We start from the raw sequence: 18617 nt of genomic DNA, 5'->3' as shown, positions 1-18617 counted from the left end.
TCTTAATTTACAGTTTTGGGGCTGGCCTGGCAATTATCTCAGGGAACTGATAAGGTCTGTTACTGCAGTTAACTCTTTGAAGGATTATTGCCTGGACTTTTCAGTGTGTGAATGCTATTAATTCACAAGAGATAATAAAGACAGGTTTTTCAGGATAAAGGAGTCTGTTTCTTGTTTCTGCTAAGGCTGGGTTAGAACACTAATTAGGTTTGAGGCTAAGATACATATATAAGGGAGTTTCGGTTCTGCTTGTAGATAACCTGTGATGAATCTTGATACTGAATCATTGACTTGTTGACAGCCTTCAATTCTATCAATATGATATCTTTCTGGACCTTATTATAGGCTTGGCAATTGAGAGCCCTGTTCCTTCAGGGCATTTCCAGTCAATGTTGGTGGGGGAGAGCAGTCTAATCCTTGACCCCTATTTTTCAAGAGGTCTGTCTCCTCTTTTCTTTAATATATACATAAATTCACAAGGAAAGGTCATTTGTTGACATGAGGTTGTACATATCTGATTTTGAATTCACAAGTGAAGTTCTGTTTCAATGTTTGGAGGCAGTGTTAGTCTGAATGGGAAATAATAGGGCTCAATCCTACCAAAATCAAGTAATTGTGGGTTTTTCATTCCACTGGAGAAATTTCATCCTTTAGTCTGAATGAATTTGCACTGTTACATTTGGATTCAGTATACAATACAAGAGGAGCACGATGGCTCAGTGGTTAAAGACAACTAGAAAGGAGCATCTCTGCCCTAGGTTATCTGCCCATCTCATGTTCGAGACCCAAGCGCCATACGAAGGGCTGAGCTCTCATTATTTGCCCCAGTTCCTGCCCACCTAGCAGTTTAAAAGCATGCAAATGTGAGCAGATAAATAGGTACTACTTCAGTGGGAAGGTAACAGAGTTCTATGCACCTGGTGTATTGGCCCATAACTATGTAAATATCTTTGGACCATGCTGGCTCCCTCAGCTAAGAAACTGAGATGAGCAGTGCCCCTAGAGTTAGAAACAACTGGATAGAGGAAACCTTTACATTTACCGTTATATAATTTAGGAGTCTTTTGGCACACATAACTCCTTCTGAGAAAGCAGGTGGCAGCCGTTGCAGGGTGTGTTTGCACAATTTCATTCTGCAGCTGGATTGAACCCATTCATGGCTTGCAATTTTTCATGCCTTAATCATCTCTGAATTAGATTATTGCATGGAGTTCTAGAAGAGGTGCCCTTGAACTGATTCAAAAACTTCAGTTAGTGTATTTTCTAAAGGTAACTGGACTTTTTTTTCCCTTGAAGACATTTTGCTTCTCATCCAAGAAGCTTTTTCAGTTCTGGCTGAATGGTGAAGGATGGAGGGATTTATATTCCTTGCAGTCATCTGGTTGTTATAACTAATAAAGCCCTGTGTGTCAGGCATATCTGCGCCCTAAGATATCTGCCCATCTCATGTGCTTTAACAGGAAGGACACATTCCAGATCTGGATTTAAAAGACATCAGAGATGTTCATAGTAGACACTGCCTTCTGAAATATTCTTGCCCCAATCGTTTGACCCTAACCATGCAGGTCTCCAGAGAGCATTCAAGATTTGGCTATTTCTTCAGATTTTTACATCAGGCTGTATAGAGTCCCAATTGGGTGAATTACAGTATATTATAATGCTGGGCATCATTTTATTGTTTTCTGTAGCTGGATTTAATGCTGTGGTTTTCTTTGGTGTTTATGTAATTTATGTAGTATAAATGGATATTGCATAGATCCTTTTTTCTTTGTTCACTGTTTTGTAATTGTAACATAATTTATACAATCATTCAGAATATGTTTTTTTCTCAGACATTGCCTGGATTTTGGTTTTCTTTTTCTATTATAGTGTCTGTCTTACATTACAACTTTCCAGCCAAAATTCTAATGGCAATGCAATGGTCTTGATCCTGCTGGCCTTTCCCCAGGCATGAAGGCCAGGGTGTTAGTTAGACCCCGGCATGACATTTTTTTTATGTTGTTAGACAGATTAATGAGGGGCCTAGCATAGTTTTTTAATGGATTCCATTTGTTTATTGTGCTTTTGTATTTGTATCATTTTGTTCACCCAGAATTGTAGTAGTTAAGATAGGTGATCATCTAAATTTGCAAAATTAATTAATTATGATGACACCTATAACTTGGCAGATATAAGACAATTGGTAAACTGCTTTCTAGGGTTCTTACTGTAGAACATTTTATTATTTGCTACAAGTGTTAGTTTCAGTAAACTGGTAAACAGATTGTTTTTAGATATATTTCAAGTATACTATATTTAACTGAAAGAAATACAATGCTTGGGTTGCAAGCCATAATTTATGTTTTCTTTATAACTTCATCCATTGATAGAGTAACAAATACTTGGAAAAGCATTTATAACTTTGAGATCAATTTTCCACTACAACCTCTATCCAATAAAATGTAATGATAGTTATATTTTCATGCTGGGCATCCTTAGTGATGCTTTTTGGCTGTCCTGTGTGCTTCATCCTTCTGTATTCAGTTTTCCAGAAACAGTATGTAAAATAAAAAGATACATGTTTTATATATGTCTGACTGGCATATATTGGACAGTATATACTGCTACACCAATTTGTTTTACAAAATAAATTTAAAAGAATAATTAATTCACTGAGGACAGAAATGGATAGCCACAATTATAAAATTTGCAAGCTGGCTTAAGAATAATTTTGTTCCATCTGTCATTAAGCTATGAAAGGCCAACATTCTGAGAACATTGCTTTATCGAACTCAGTTATGTATTATAAGAAGATTCAATCTTTCATTGCATACAATCAAAATTTCTAAAAAAACACTATGTATCCGTCACTCAGCCTTCAATTTTAATGTGATTAGTTTTGGGATGCATCTCTTTACATGATATACCTGAATCCACTCTGAGCCGTCAAATAGATGAAGATCTGTTATATAGTGGTCCATCAATATCAGTTTCAATAAAAACTTAGCAGAATTGTATTATAGTAGAATCATCTCCTCATCCAGGACTCTTTCAACTTCTTTTTGTTTTTTCTTTAAGAGCATGCATGTTCCATATAGGAGGTTTTATTCTCTGGCTTAAATCAATGTGTTACCCATCAGGGCAACAACTTCTATATCTCTCATATAGAAATTGCATATGTTAAAATGAAGAGGTTGAATCTCATACAAACTTTCCACTATAACTCATAAGTCAAGTTACTAACATTTTTAATCCTGTCAGAAAAAGGAGATCACTGCTTTACTTTTAAATAATAATTTTTTTTTACATTTATTATTTTTAGATTTATCAAAGTTAATAATGAAATTTTTACTTGTAGTTTTCTTTTAGTTCTCTCTCTCTCTCTCTCTCTCCCTCCCTCCCTTCCTCCCTCCCTCCCTTCCTCTCTCTGACATATATACAGTTTATCACATATTCTTTTCTTTCTATCCGGATAAACACCGAGGCTGTTTTTCTATCTATCTTATCATCTAAATACTAACTTACATAAGACAAGAAAAAGAACAAAAAACAAAAAAAAGCTGTATATTTTATACCAGAACTATTCACTATACCTTTCCATGTTTTTCTCTCTTTTCTTGTAAAGCATGCTTGTCTTCATCAGTCCATAAACTACTTCAAATTTACCCTTTGGTTTTATTAAGGGCAAAACTATTTCTAAGTTTATCATCAGTTCCAACCAAATCTCACCTATATCAAGAGCTGTGATGGCACAGTGGTTAGAATACAGTATTACAGTATTGCAGGAGAAGACTGTAAAGCACTATGAAGCAGTATATAAGACTAAGTGTCACTGCTATTACAATATTGTGGGCATAATGTGCTCTCCCCTGTAGGATGGGTCCCAATATGCCTGATCTCTGATAGCTGAAGGAAGGACTGTGACACTCAGTGTCACAGTAGCAAGCAGTTGAAAAACAAGGTTATTGTTAAGAAATGTAGGAGGATAGAGCACTATGAATGTGTCTTGACTTCGAGAACAAAGATGGGATATAGAAGCATGTGTATGTTTGCATCCAGGTCATGGTTATCCCCTGCTTTTTTCAAGAGGCAACTGGACTTTCTTGTTTTTTCTTTGAAGACGTTTCACTTCTCATCCATTCTGTTATAGATCTTTGCAAAAACTTTCCAAAGAGAGCTAATCTGAAATTTCATTTTTCTTCCAAAATATAAGACTGTGGGCATTTGCCATAAGGGTCACTATTGGAAGAGGTCAAATAATGAAACGTGTCATTATGTCACATTGCAAACCTCCAACTTACATCATTTCTGGTAAGATGGACAGCTATCAACTCCTACCCTCAAAACGACCCTACAGAGCACTGCACACCAGAACAACTAGACACAAGAACAGTTTTTTCCCGAAGGCCATCACTCTGCTAAACAAATAATTCCATCAACACTGTCAAACTATTTACTGAATCTGCACTACTATTAATTTTTTCATAGTTCCCATCACCAATCTCTTTCCACTTATGACTGTATGACTGTAACTTGTTGCTGGCAATCCTTATGATTTATATTGATATACTGACCATCAATTGTGTTGTAAATGTTGTACCTTGATGAACGTATCTTTTCTTTTATGTACACTGAGAGCATATGCACCAAGACAAATTCCTTGTGTATCCAATCATACTTGGCCAATAAAAAATTCTATTCTATTCTATTCTATTCTATTCTATTCTATTCTATTCTATTCTATTCTATTCTATTTAAATTTGACTAATAATAAATAAATTAAAATACTTGCCTATATTTCTTCATGGATTACTGCCTTGTCATGGCGAAGGGGCATGCATAGCTCAATGAAGCTATGAGCTATGTTGTGCAGGGCCACCTAAGACAGACAGGTCATAGCAGAGAGCTCTGACAAAACATGATCCACTGGAGAAGGAAATGGCAACCCACTCCAGTATCTTTGCCATGGAAACCCCATGGACAATACCAAAAGAAAAAAAGATATGACGCTGAAAGATGAGCCCCTCAGATCAGAAGGTGTCCAGTATGCTACTGGGGAAGAGCAAAGGGCTAGTACTAGTAGCGCCAGAAAGAATGAAGCAACTGGGCCAAAGCCAAAAGGATGCTCAGCTGTGGATGTATCTGGTGGTGAAAGGAAAGTCCAATGCTGCAAAGATCTTTTCTCCATAGGAACCTGGAATGTAAGATGAATCAAGGCAAACTGGATGTGGTCAAACAAGAGATGACAAGACTGAACATCAACATCTTAGGAATCAGGAAACTAAAATGGACAGGAATAGGTGAATTTAATTCAGATGACCATCAGGTATACTACTGTGGGCAAGAATCCCTCAGAAGAAATGGAGTAGCCTTCATAGTCAATAAAAGAATAAAGAAAAGAATAAAAGAAAAGCAATACTGGCATACAATCCCCAAAATGACAGAATAATCTCAGTTCGAATCCAAGGCAAACCATTCAATATCACAGTAGTCCAACTCTATGCCCCAACCACCGTTGCTGAAGAGGATGAAATTGACCAGTTCTATGAAGCCCTACAGCACCTTACAGAATTAACACCAAAAAATTATGTCCTTATCATGGGGGATTGGAATGCTAAAGTAGGAAGCCAAAAGATAACCAGAATAACAGGCAAGTTTGGCCTTGGAGTACAAAAAGAAGCAGGGCACAGGCTGATAGAATTTTGTCAAGAGAATACTGGAGTCGTACTAATTTCTCATCAACCATCCTAAGTTTGAAGATTGAGTGATCGTTCTACATAATTTTTATTTATTTATTTGCCTATCTATCTCACTCCTTAATAACCTATGTCCCTCAGTAACGATTAGACTGAGGGTTAGTCTCTTAAGGAAAAGATCTTATATGTTCTCCAAGGTCATCAATATGTTCTTCATTTTGTAGAAGATTGAACCAAAATAATGGTGAAGTCATTTTACTTTTATTTTTGTTATCATGTTGCTGTCCTAATGGAGAAGCTGGTATTCAAATACTATTTTACTATATTTTAGCATATTTTGCAAAATTCAATCAGTCTGAACTTTAGCTTTTCTGATTTTATGTACTTTTCCTTTGTGTCCTTTTCCTTTTTCCTACTTCTAAATGTGTTTTTCTTCATCAACCTTTATTATGGCCTTATTGCCATTTCTGTTATCATTTTTTCCTTCATTGTAATTGTTCGCTATTATACTTGTCTCATTTTTAGAAACTTTCATATATTTGCAGTTCTTTTTCTCATCATTAGCGCAGCATTTTTCTTAGAAATCTATTGCTCTGAGTTTATTGTTTTTAAAATAAATGTTTGACTATACTCAGCTTTATTTTTGCTTTATGAGCCAAAGTTCTTTCTGATTTTTCATTGAGTGATTTAATGAGACTAGTAATACAATGTTTCCATATTTCATTCCTTTAAACAGCACACAATTATTTAACATTAAATTTATGGTTTCCAATCTCCACAAAATTCATTTTAAAGCTCTGAAATATTTTTACCATTTCTTCTGAGGTCTATTTTTCTCATGCCACCACTCTAGGTAATTCAAACTGTGATCTCAACAATTTTATTCTGTTGGCACTATTTGCACAACCATTTGTAATTCACTTGAAATATTCTTGTGTCGTTTTTATGGTGCTCTTACTAGACAAGAAGGATTATATGAATTATCCCAGTCCTATATCTTTCTTTGTAAATGCTCAAGATTCATGATAATACAGTTGTAGATATTGTTCACAGTAATTCTTGTCTCTACATATATAAATGGGAAGGAATATCAATAGATGTGATACATTCTGAAGGTTGTTCTGTTGCCAGGATCCTGGCAACTTGAAGAGAGTATGGTTTATGAGCAGATGGTCCTGTCATCATACATTTATTTTGCTTTCCCATAGTAGTGAGTCATCAATAATCACGTTCTTTTTTATATTTTGCAGGACATAATTACAAGCCACTCTGTGCTTTAGGGGGGCTACCATTCTGTTAACAAGTTTTGCAATGTTGCTACATTTCCTCAAGGCTTAAAGCCTATTTCTTCTATAAGGGCTTGAATTTTTATTTATTTATTTGCTTCCAGGGGGCAGAATCTATTGCTTCTATTTGTTTCTCTCCTCCATTGGCTTTGGTGTCCTGTTTGTTTTCTTTTGGGAAGTTTGTACAGTCAGTTCTATTTGTAATGGCTCTTTTTTTAAATCAGATTAACTGCTGTCTTATTTCATCAGCCAAACTGTGACCACTTGCTGCTCCAGTTCTTTGAGTTTTGATGCAAATACATGTCTAATTATTCTTTGGTTGGTACAGAAAACTGCAGGTCATCATGGCAGGTTACTTTCAATTAAACTTCACTTTTATTTCTTTATATACCACTGGTAGAAAAGCTTATATTTATCTTGTTTCTTTCTCAGATTCTCAAATTACTTGACTATAATATATCAAATTAGATTACATTTTTATGGCAAATTATATTGGCAAACACCTCTTTAGTTTGTAGAATAACTATAATTATTCATTGTAATTTTTACAGTTTCAAAAATGTTTGTCTCTATATATGAAGACTGTTGGGCTTATCATTTCATGTACAAATCTGATCATTGTTTCCTGAAACTTAGCTATTTAAGCTATTTAAGAAGCAAGCCAGATATACTTTTAATCATACTACTATATTTCCCAGTTTAAAATTTGTATCTCTCTTTATGCACAAATAAAATACAGTAGGCATAAATACCCTGAAGTGAATAATTTACATTGCTCTATTATATCACAGGAATGCTTCATAATTTCAAACTTTCATCGATTACCTAAATACTATGTGAATAAAAGGTAACTCTTATTATTGTGTCATTGATGTTAACACCTCTATTGCAATATAATGTGAAGAGGAATGGTGCTTTATAATAACTGCCAGGTTCATAGATTCTTATGTCCATAAAACATTTAATTAATGAAACTCAAATGTGTATAAAAACAATTTGTCCTGATTTACAGACTCTTTCATTTGAAAGCAGCTGCTTAATGTTCTTCTGAAAAACACAGCTTGATTCTTTCAGTATTAACAAGCTATTATTGTGAATTATATCCTTCTTTCAAGGCATAAATTCGCTTAAAGTGTATCTAGAGAAGTTTATAAAATGCTAACTTAATATTGTAACATATGCTGTAAGGTTTTTAACAAAGGCAGTTTTGTTTAAATGCATTTATGCCTAGATCTTATAAATCTAGTTTTAGTTTCTTGTATGTGTTTTTCCTGTCATAAGAACTTGATTCTTCACTGAAAAAGTTAATGAACAATATAAAGAGATTTTAGTAAAGGTAACTGATATTGGAAAGATGATTGAGCTCTAACCCTGGGTTTATTCTTGATATTGCCCAAAACAACATAACAGTAAATAAATAAGTAAATAAAAGTTTTAATAAACTCAGCAAGCTGTGAAGAATGAAAGACACTTTATTTTGTGAAAAATATGATTTATAAAATAGAATTTAAAAGTCCATCACATGCCTACCAATAGTCTGGATGTGACTGTTACATAATTCTGATTAATAATTGCACGTACTTTCATTGTTCATTGAATTTATTTTATTTATTTTATTTATTTATTTATTTTGTCACAACAATATATGTATCATACAAAAAGATTATATAATATATAAACATATATATGAGTAAATATTAGGAGGTATAAGCATATATATATATATATAGGAAGAAGAAAAGAAAAACAATAGGACAGGAACGGTAGGTACATTTGTGCGCTTATGCACGCCCCTTATGGTCCTCTTAGGAATGGGGTGAGGTCAATGGTAGAAAGTTTTTGGATAAAGCTTTTAGGATTATGGGAAGAGACCACAGAGTCAGGTAAAGTATTCCAAGCACTGATGATTCTGTTACAGAAGTCATATTTTCTGCAATCTAGATTAAAGCGGTTGACATTAAGTTTAAATCTATTGGTTGCTCTTGTATTATTGCAATTAAAGCTGAAGTAGTCTTTAACAGGAAGGACATTACAATAGATGATTCTATGAGTTAAACTTAGGTCTTGTCGAAGGCGACGGAGTTCCAAGTTTTCTAAGCCTAGGATTTCAAGTCTAGTGGGATAAGGTATTTTGTTGTTTTCAGAGGAATGGAGAACTCTTCTTGTAAAATATTTCTGGACACGTTCAATTTTATTGATGTCAGAGATATGGTGAGGGTTCCAAACAGGCGAGCTGTATTCTAGAATTGGTCTAGCAAATGTTTTATATGCTCTGGTTAGCAGTGTAGTGGTTTTGGAAAAGAAGCTACGCAAGATTAGGTTTACAACTCTTAGAGCCTTTTTTGCTATGTAGTTGCAGTGGGCTTTGGCACTTAGATCATTTGACATGAAAACTCCAAGGTCTTTAACGGGATGGGGGTCATCTGTAAGGTAATGTCCATCGAGTTTGTATTTAGTGTTTGTATTTAGAATTCATGGTAACATTGTGCAAATACCTCTATAACCTGCTTTAATTACTTCTTAATAATAAAAAGAGAAAGTGCTTGTGGCTTTAATCCAATACATGTGGCAGAGTTCAGTTCTTTATGGAAGTGTAAATATGATAAGTATAGGTGATGTATTTCAAAACCAGCTGAGGAAATTTTGGGCAGAAGGTTCAACTTGAGCCATAAACACTCTTGGACATAGCTACCTTTCTCCCCTCACTTCATTTTCAATCACAATAAAGATATTATTGTTGGGTTCTTTTTCTTGTTTCACTTTTTAAAAAATTCTTCTTAATCCCTTTGGCTTTATCTTTTTCTTTCAGTTTATTCTCCATTTATTCTTTACCTTTTCACAATTGAGTTCCAACTCTGTTTTTCTTCAAGATCTTCAAACTTGTGGCCATGCCACCTAACACCAGCTATTTTTTTTGTTCTGGGCTACTGTTTAAGCCCCCGTCCCCCCATTAAAAACCAAGAAACTGTGAGTTCTAATAACTCCTTAGGCACGAATGCCATCTGAGTGAACTTAAGCCAGTCCCTCTCTCTCAGCCCAACCCACCTCTCAGGTTTATTGATGTAGGAAAATGCATATGTTTACCGCCTTCAGTTATTTATTAATAAAGGCAGGATAAAAATATGTAAATTTAAAAATATATTAAACAGGATTTGTAAAATCAGTTCTTTTGCCTCCAGGCTCTCTTTTGAAAGAAAACATTTATTTTTTATTTATTTTTATTTATTTTTAGTTTGTCAAACATGTACGAGAAAGCATATATAAACATGGACATGAACATGTATGAACATGGACATGAACACAGGAAATGAGTATGAATAAATGAGGACTGTAGGACAGGGATTGTAGGCATGCTGGTGCACTTGTGCATGCCCCCTACAAATCTCTTAGGAATGGAGTGAGGTCTGCGGTAGACAGTTTAAGGTTAAAGTTTTGAGGATGTAACAACAGAGTCAGGTAGTGCATTCCAGGCATTGACCATTCTGTTGTGAAGTCATATTTTCTGCAATTGAGTTTGGAGCGGTTTACCATGAGTTTGTATCTATTGTCTGCCCATGTATTATTGCAGTTGAAGCTGAAGTAGTCATTGACAGGTAGGACACTATAGCAGACAATTTTGTGTACTAAGTTTAGCTCAGACCATAGGCAGCATAGTTCTACATTGTCCAAGCCCAAAATTTCAAACCTGGTTGCATAAGGTATTCTATTGTGAGCAGAGGAGATCTGTCTACTGTTTCTTATCCAACCAATTTGCTCCCTCACCATTTCTTAATTAGCTACAGATTATGGCTGTATATGGTGTTAAATATTAATAGTATTAGTATACTATTGTAATCTTTTATCAAAACTGAACTTTCAAAACTAATAATCCTGACTAATCCACTAACTGCAGGTCACTCCCTTGATTCTTTATAGTAGATATGGGTGGTGGGGGAAGCAACAGTTATACCTGGAATCATTCATTTTAACCACCTTCTCTACAGATTTTCAACAGTATAAGTTTATGATTTTTGTCTACACACAGAATTTACAGGTAATTAGTAACTCATCCCAACAAAGTACACTAGTATAGTTCAGCTTGAAGATGACTTTTATTTATTTATTTATTTTGTCACAACAGTATATATAAGCATAAGCATGAAAGTAACTATATAATATATAAGCATATATATATAAGCATAAGCATGCAATAACTATATCAATTGGATATAATGAAAGAAAACAGTAGGACAGGAACGGTAGGCACGTTTGTGCTCTTATGCACACCCCTTACAGACCTCTTAGGAATGGGGTGAGGTCAATAGTAGACAGTTTTTGGTTGAAGCTTTGGGGATTTTGAGAAGAGACCACAGAGTCAGGTAGTGTGTTCCAAGCACTTCTGTTACAGAAGTCATATTTTCTGCAATCAAGATTGAAGCGGTTAACATTAAGTTTAAATCTATTGTTTGCTCTTGTATTGTTGTGATTGAAGCTGAAGTAGTCTTTAACAGGAAGGACATTGCAATAGATGATTCTATGAGTTAAACACAGGTCCTTTCAAAGGCGGTGGAGTTCTAAGTTTTCTAAACCCAAGATTTCAAGTCTGGTGGCATAAGGTATTTTGTTGTATTCAGAGGAGTGGAGAACTCTTCCTGTAAAATATTTCTGGACATGTTCAATTGTATTGATGTCTGAAATGTGGCATGGGTTCCAGACAGGTGAGCTGTATTCAAGAATTGGTCTAGCAAATGTTTTATAAGCTCTTGTAAGTAGTGTAGTGTTTCTGGAGAAGAAGCTATGCAAGATTAGGTTTACAACTCTTAAAGCCTTTTTTGCGATTTAGTTGCAGTGGGCTTTGGTACTTAGGTCATTGGATATGAAGACTCCAAGGTCTTTGACTTGGTGGGGGTCATCTGTAAGGTAATGTCCATCGAGTTTGTATTTAGTGTTTGGATTCTTTTTTCCAATGTGTAAGACAGAGCATTTGCTGGTTGAGATTTGGAGTTGCCAAGTTTTGACCATTCTGACACAAAGTCAAGGTCTTTTTGAAGGGTAGCTGTATTGTTGGTAGTGTTAAATAATTTGACATCATCAGCAAAAAGAACACAATTACTTTTAATATGGTCACAGAGATCATTAATGTATAATATGAAGAGTGTTGGTCCAAGAACACTGCCTTGGGGAACGCCGCTATTGACAGTAACAGGATTTGATAGGGCACTGCCTATTTTGACCACTTGTTGTCTGTTTGACAGGAACGCTGATATCCACTTGTGGAGGGGTCCGGAGATGCCGTAGGATTTTAGTTTTAGGAGAAGTTTGTCATGTACCACTGAGTCAAAAGCTTTACAGAAGTCTATGTAAATTGCATCTATTGTTTTTCCTTGATCAAGATTTGTAGTCCATATGTTTTTGCAGTGAAGAAGTTGTAAGTTACATGATAATTTTTTTCTGAAACCAAATTGTTTATTAGAGAGTAGATTGTTTGTTTCAGTGAAATCTATATGTGTTAGGTCATTTTTAGTGCGGTTGGGGAATGTCGGGTATGAGCCATTACTGTTAACAAAGACTGAGCCGAAGAATGTGTTAAAGAGGTTTGCTTTAACTGTTTCATCATTATTTTCTTTGCCGTTAGATTCTTTTAGTGGTGGGATAGATCTTGAGTCATTAAGTTTGTTGTTCACAAAATTATAAAAAGCACGATTGGAATTTGTGCGCAGAAGGTCTTCTTCTTGCTTGGTGTGGTTATTGGTGCATTCAATTTTTATTGGGTTGCATATAACTCTGTATCGGTTTTTGAAATTTGCTACATGTCCCTTTTTGTTTTTTCTCCAAAGGGATTTTTTTTTTGATTGAAGCATTTTTATTGATATGGGTAATTTATTTTTCTTGATTTTTGTGGTAGTTTGTGATACGTAGAGTTTAATGACTCTATTGTCTTCGAGTAGGAAAACTCTGTAGTGGTCTTCAGCAGTGATACAGGATGAGAATAGATTTTGCCAGTCAAGAAATGAGAGGTAGGTGTTTATAAGGTCATAGTTGGCTTTTTTGAAATTGTAGTTTTGAATACTATTAATATGACGATTTTTGTAAGGGCGTATATTGAGACAAAAGTCTAACATGCTGTGGTCACTGTTGGAAAAGGGTTCTTTTATTTGTAGCCCATAAATTGAGTTTGGGTTGTTGCAGAAGATGAGGTCAAGGCAGTTGTTGATTCTTGTATTGTTAGTTACTAGTTGTTCAAGATCTAGATTTGTGACAGCGTTGTATAGGGTAGTATGGATGGGTTCAGTTGTACATTCGTTTGTTATCCAGTTAATATGAGGTAGATTGAGGTCTCCCAGGAAGATGAGAGGATATGGGCAAGAGGTAGCCCAAGTTAGTAGTGAGGTTAACATGTTCTCATGTGCGATGTTGTAGTCAGGGGCTCTGTAGCACAGTAGGAATCGAAGTGTGGTGTTAAGGGACAGGTCACATACAATAGTTTCAGGGATAGCAAGTTTATGTGCAACTTGAATATTTTTTAGATTCAGTGACTTTTTATGAAAGATAGCTACTCCACCTCCTCTGTGATTTCATGATCTGATCTAAAAACATGGTACTCTTTGTCTGAAATAATGGAGTCAGGGATGGATGAGTTCAGACTTACTTCTACTGGATATTAATTCTGGAAAGATAAGAGAAAATTCTTAATGGCCAAAACTATGCTCACTGCTCTCAATCCTGGTCACCATTATTTAGCAGTCTTATCAAATAGTCGTTTTTTACAAATATTTTATTACTTCTGCTCTTATTATTCCCATTATGGTACTGATTGCTCACACTTTCTTGTCACACTTTCTTCCTGCTAACAAAATTAAATGTAAATGTACACACACACACACACACACACACACACACACACACAAATTCTGACAGAATTGTAGTCTTTTCCTTGGAAATACTGGATTTCATAGACGTATCACGATATATTTCGGGCCTTTTGAAAGATCTGTAAAACACTGTCAAGGAAGTATACTTTAACATGGGAGGATCTATTGCAGTGCTTCCCAACATGGGGCCCACACTCCACAGGGGGGCAATTTGATTTTTAATGGTGGCAATTTGAACCTTGTTTAAACCAAGTTAATGGCCTTTTAGGCTTCCTCCGCATGAGTAGAGTTCACTTTTTGAGTAAAGTAAGAATTATAGGTCACTGGGGGAGGGGGCATCAGGATTTTAGAGATGCTTAGGTGGGGCAGGGCCAAAAAAAGCTTGGGAACCACTGGTCTATTGCACTTAGAAAAAAGACAGTTTGACTCATAACAGAAGTGAATGCAAGTTATGATCAGCATCAATACAGCATCAACCACAGCCACCTTTGTACTGACCACAATTTTTTCTTTCCTTGTGATCAGAGAGGTTGTCTTAACCTTTTTGTATGATCAGTTTCCTTTCAAAAATGTATTCTATTTCCAGATTTCACTCTAGCAAAAAATAACAGACACTCATAAATGTCAGTATTGATTCTAATGACTTATTGACTGCACCTCATTTGGATGTGATTTGAAATATAATTTTGCAGTATGTGCATTATTACCCATCATACATTTGGAGTATGCTTATGAGTTTAAGTAGTGTTTTTGACAATTTTTTCTTTTCTAATTTTCTAGCTTTCCACATTGAGATGGGTTTTATGTTCTAAAACTATGATATTAAAATGTATTTCTTTGTCTCAATACTTCCTGGTTTCTTTACTCATTATTTCATAGTTCCCAATGTCCCATTATAGATATGAGTTTATAAGTAATTGTATTACCTAAACCAGGGGTGTCCAAACTCGGTCCCTTTAAGACTTGTGGACTTCAACTCCCAGAGTTCCTCAGCCAGCTTTGCTGGCTGAGGGGCTCTGGGAATTGAAGTCCACAAGTCTTAAAGGGACCAAGTTTGGACACCCCTGACCTAAACACAAGGTGGTATGTCTTTTGGAAGAAAGGTTTTCCCCCCTGAAAGATAAGCTTTTTATTATATGTATGAAAAAAAATGGATTGTTTGCCTGGAATTCTGGGACTTCATGCAGTTGGTGATTTGTGAATTCAGTGACTCTCCTTTTCAATGACTTACTGTCTTTTCTCATAATGTACTTACTCTGGCAGGTACAGTTTCAGACTGTTGCATTGAGGGTAATGAAATGAGGGTAGGCCACATGCAGGAAAATGAGCAGTAGAGGCCCATTATACACACACGCACATCCTCAGTTATAAAACATTTCTAGTTGCATTTTTCCTGTTGATCATGCACAAGAAAATTGATCATGTTTATGATCATTTGGAGAACCACAGTTATGAGAAAGCAACCATTTGTCTTAATAAGGAACCTGAAAGGAGTATATTATAGTTAAAAACTAAAAAATATGAATGACAGCTCAGAGGAGCTGAGTTAAATTTATTTTTTCCACTTTTTTCTTTTTGTTAATTTTATTTCAGGTTGATCGCCAGTCACAGTTCATTCAGGGTTATAGAGTTATGTATCGACAGACATCAGGCCTGACTTCCCCTTCTGCATGGCAGACTGTGGAAATCAATGTCCCAACAGAACGGAGTGCTATCCTTATCAATTTGAAAAAGGGGGTTACATATGATATCAAAGTTCGTCCATATTTCAATGAATTTCAAGGGATGGACAGTGAATCAAAATCTGCACGTACCACTGAGGAAGGTAAGAAAATTATGAAAAGAATAATCATATGTTCGCAATTATTGACTGTGCTACTGCAAATATGCATAAAGTTTTGCACAAGCAAAAACAATATTTTCTTCACAGTGTGTAACTACAATAGACAAAGCAGTCACTGATAAATTTGTGAGTATATTAAAAGAGAGCTGTATTTGGTTTTACACTTCAGCAACCTCTCAGTACCTATTTGCCAGTCCTTTTTTTTTTTTTTTTGTATGATAGCATAGGAGGCTTGAGTTGAGAGAACACCTATTTTTCTGAGTGTCACATCTGCCATTTGATCCCAGGAAAATAAAATAAAACAAGCAAACAGCTTAACTAGAACAATCAAAGGGAAAGACTGGCCCAGACTGGATCTTACAACATTAACCTGGGACATGTATAATTGCCTTAATTCGGGGTAGATAAAGTTCTTTATGAAGAAAAGCTTCAGTTATTCATATAAAAAATTGGTTAACATACATGATTAAACGATCATTATAAAAAGTGTGGATAAATATTAAAGTTTATAAATGACCACTATAATGCTTAAGATTGTTTTAAAATGAAGTATAGATCTATACCAGAGGTAGTCAACCTTTTTATACCTACCACCCACTTTTGTATCTCTGTTAGTAGTAAAATTTTCTAACCACCAACTGGTTCTACAGTAATTCGCCATGTCTGCGCATGCCTCTTGCACATCATGGATTGGGTTTGGGGGGGGGCGCCATCTACGAGCTCTGTCTGTTACAGCTGGGTGGTGTGGAGAGAGATGCACAAGCTATTCTGGGATGAGGCTCTTTTGTTTGCGTTCGCACTATAGCACCATTTAGTTTCACTTATGTAAAGTGAACTAAACTTATGCGTGGACGATACAAATAGTATATTTTCAGAAATTTTAATTGTCACAGGGAATTTTATTAAAACCTAATGAATATGTTTTTAAATAATGCTATGAAATTTTTTAAAAAAGTCAATTAAATTTAAAAAAAGAAAAGGGCTTCAGTATTGGACAAAACCCCTACCGCCCACCATGAAAGCTGGAATGCCCACTAGTGGGCGGTAGGGACCACGTTGACTACCACTGATCTATACCAAAATAAGTGTATCTGGGCATAAGTTTATTCCTGATTTTGGAAAGTGATAAATATTCTTTAATTCTTGTAGACAATAACTCAAAATGATAAACATAGAAATACAATAAAAACGTTTGGGCATATATAGTTATTTTTACCTTCCTCATCTTTTCTTTGACAACCTAACACTGGGTAAGGGTTAAAGGGATATTCTGTGTTTAATTTACTGAAAATATACTTTTTTTTACTAATGATATTGTGTGAAGAAATAGCAGAGGGCAGAATAAGTATTGCTCCATGGTTATTTACAGAATAATTGTTTAGTTTGTCACAAAAATTATCAGTGTCTTTCTTTTCTTTTGTTTTATAAATATTGGTTGTCTTCTTTTAGTTTTTTCTTGCTTTTCTGCTTTGTCCAACTGTCAACTGCCTCTTTTTTTCCCCGAAGTTGTTCTATCTTGGCTGCCTTTTTTATAAGAAACTGATCACTTAACTCTTTGCCTACATCTTAAAAGAACAACATATTTCTTTATCATCACAAAATCTGTAACTACTGTATCAGCTGTAATATCTGGATAAAGTACCTTGAATGCCAATTCTTAAAAGAAAAGGATCTTTGTAATCCTGATGATATCTGTATGTCAGAGTACAAATAGATCCTGATCTGGATGTCTTTCAGATGAGGATCTATTTGTACACATACACACTCTCTCTGTGGTTCAGGCACCCTATTCCTACACAAGAAGCAGAGAAAAATATAACTTAATAATGATCAAACAAATTGAAGACTATGTTTTAAATGTGTATTTATTTTCTTTTATTTGCTACATGAGCTCTTAACATTTAAAAAAATTGTTATTCTAAATCTGTATGTTATTTGAAGAGTTGGTCCATTTTTATTGCAGTTGCTATTTTACAGATGAGTAAAGTAGGTAGTCTTGTATCATTGTAGAGCAAAGATTTTTAGAAATCTCTATGTATAGATATGTGACACTTGCAGTCTGTAGCTGTTGTGATATTAATGTAACCTTCAGCCACTCTGTTTCTTGGTGTCTCCTTCATTACCACAAGACTATAACAAATTGTACTTTCAATAGTTAAATGTCAGATGTTGCTGATTTTTAAAAAAACAAAAGCTTGCAGTATATCTATTTGCATAGTACCCTATTTATAGACTTAGGTCTATAGGTTGTTCCTTTGTTAAATTAAAAAAAAATTCTTTCATTATCATTGTAATTATCTTCAATTTATATTTTTCAGGCAAAACTCCAAGATTTGTTTGGTTCATTTTTCAGAAAAAAACCAGTTTTTTTTATAAACATCCTATTTTATACTATGACCCATGTGTTTTTTGGAAGTACTTTTAATATAAAATGAATAAAAATTTTGAAGATATTTTACTTATTGAAGAATAAGTAAACTTTACTTATTTATTTTAGCAAGAAGTTCTTACTATTTTAGTACTAGAATTTACATTTCTGTCAGCAAAAACAGATACCTCAAAATGCTCCCCCAATTCCAAGTAAACCGAATTTTAGAATAAATGCTTCCTCTGAAGCCTATCCTGCCTAATGATTTTAAAACAATTGGCCTCTGCCCTGTGAAAATAACAAATGGAATTCTGTTTTGTTCCATCTGAAAAAGATGAGCCGTTTTCATATCTGGGGAAAGGAGCTGAGCAATGGAATAATTGACCTGTCAAAAAGTAGGCCTGGTAATACCTACAAACCAGTAGCAAGGGAAATAAGAAAAAGGTTTTCAAATGACTGAAGTCCATTTAATAACAGCAACATCTGCCAAGGAAGTATTTTAATTTATACTGATAACTGTTGTTATACTACTATAATGGTACAGATCAAGGTTAGATATTACTTATGGGTGAATACAAACAAGGATGCAAATCA

At 34.9% G+C, this 18617-nt stretch overlaps 1 protein-coding gene across 9 annotated transcripts in view; it reads left to right on the top strand.

The window, feature by feature from the left end:
- The window catches only part of ROBO2 (roundabout guidance receptor 2), a 668594-nt gene that overhangs the window by 584234 nt on the left and 65743 nt on the right, over positions 1–18617 (top strand). For all 9 annotated transcript variants that reach the window (XM_058184861.1, XM_058184864.1, XM_058184867.1 and 6 more), the window contains one exon: positions 15406–15637. In XM_058184861.1, coding sequence (XP_058040844.1) covers positions 15406–15637 — 232 coding nt within the window. The remainder of the gene's footprint in view (positions 1–15405; positions 15638–18617) is intronic.

The sequence above is a fragment of the Ahaetulla prasina genome, chromosome 5, assembly GCF_028640845.1.
Source record: "Ahaetulla prasina isolate Xishuangbanna chromosome 5, ASM2864084v1, whole genome shotgun sequence".
NCBI classification, from domain to species: Eukaryota; Metazoa; Chordata; class Lepidosauria; order Squamata; family Colubridae; genus Ahaetulla; species Ahaetulla prasina.
Note: the sequence above shows the minus strand (reverse complement) of the source record. Positions and strands in the feature narration are given on the sequence as shown.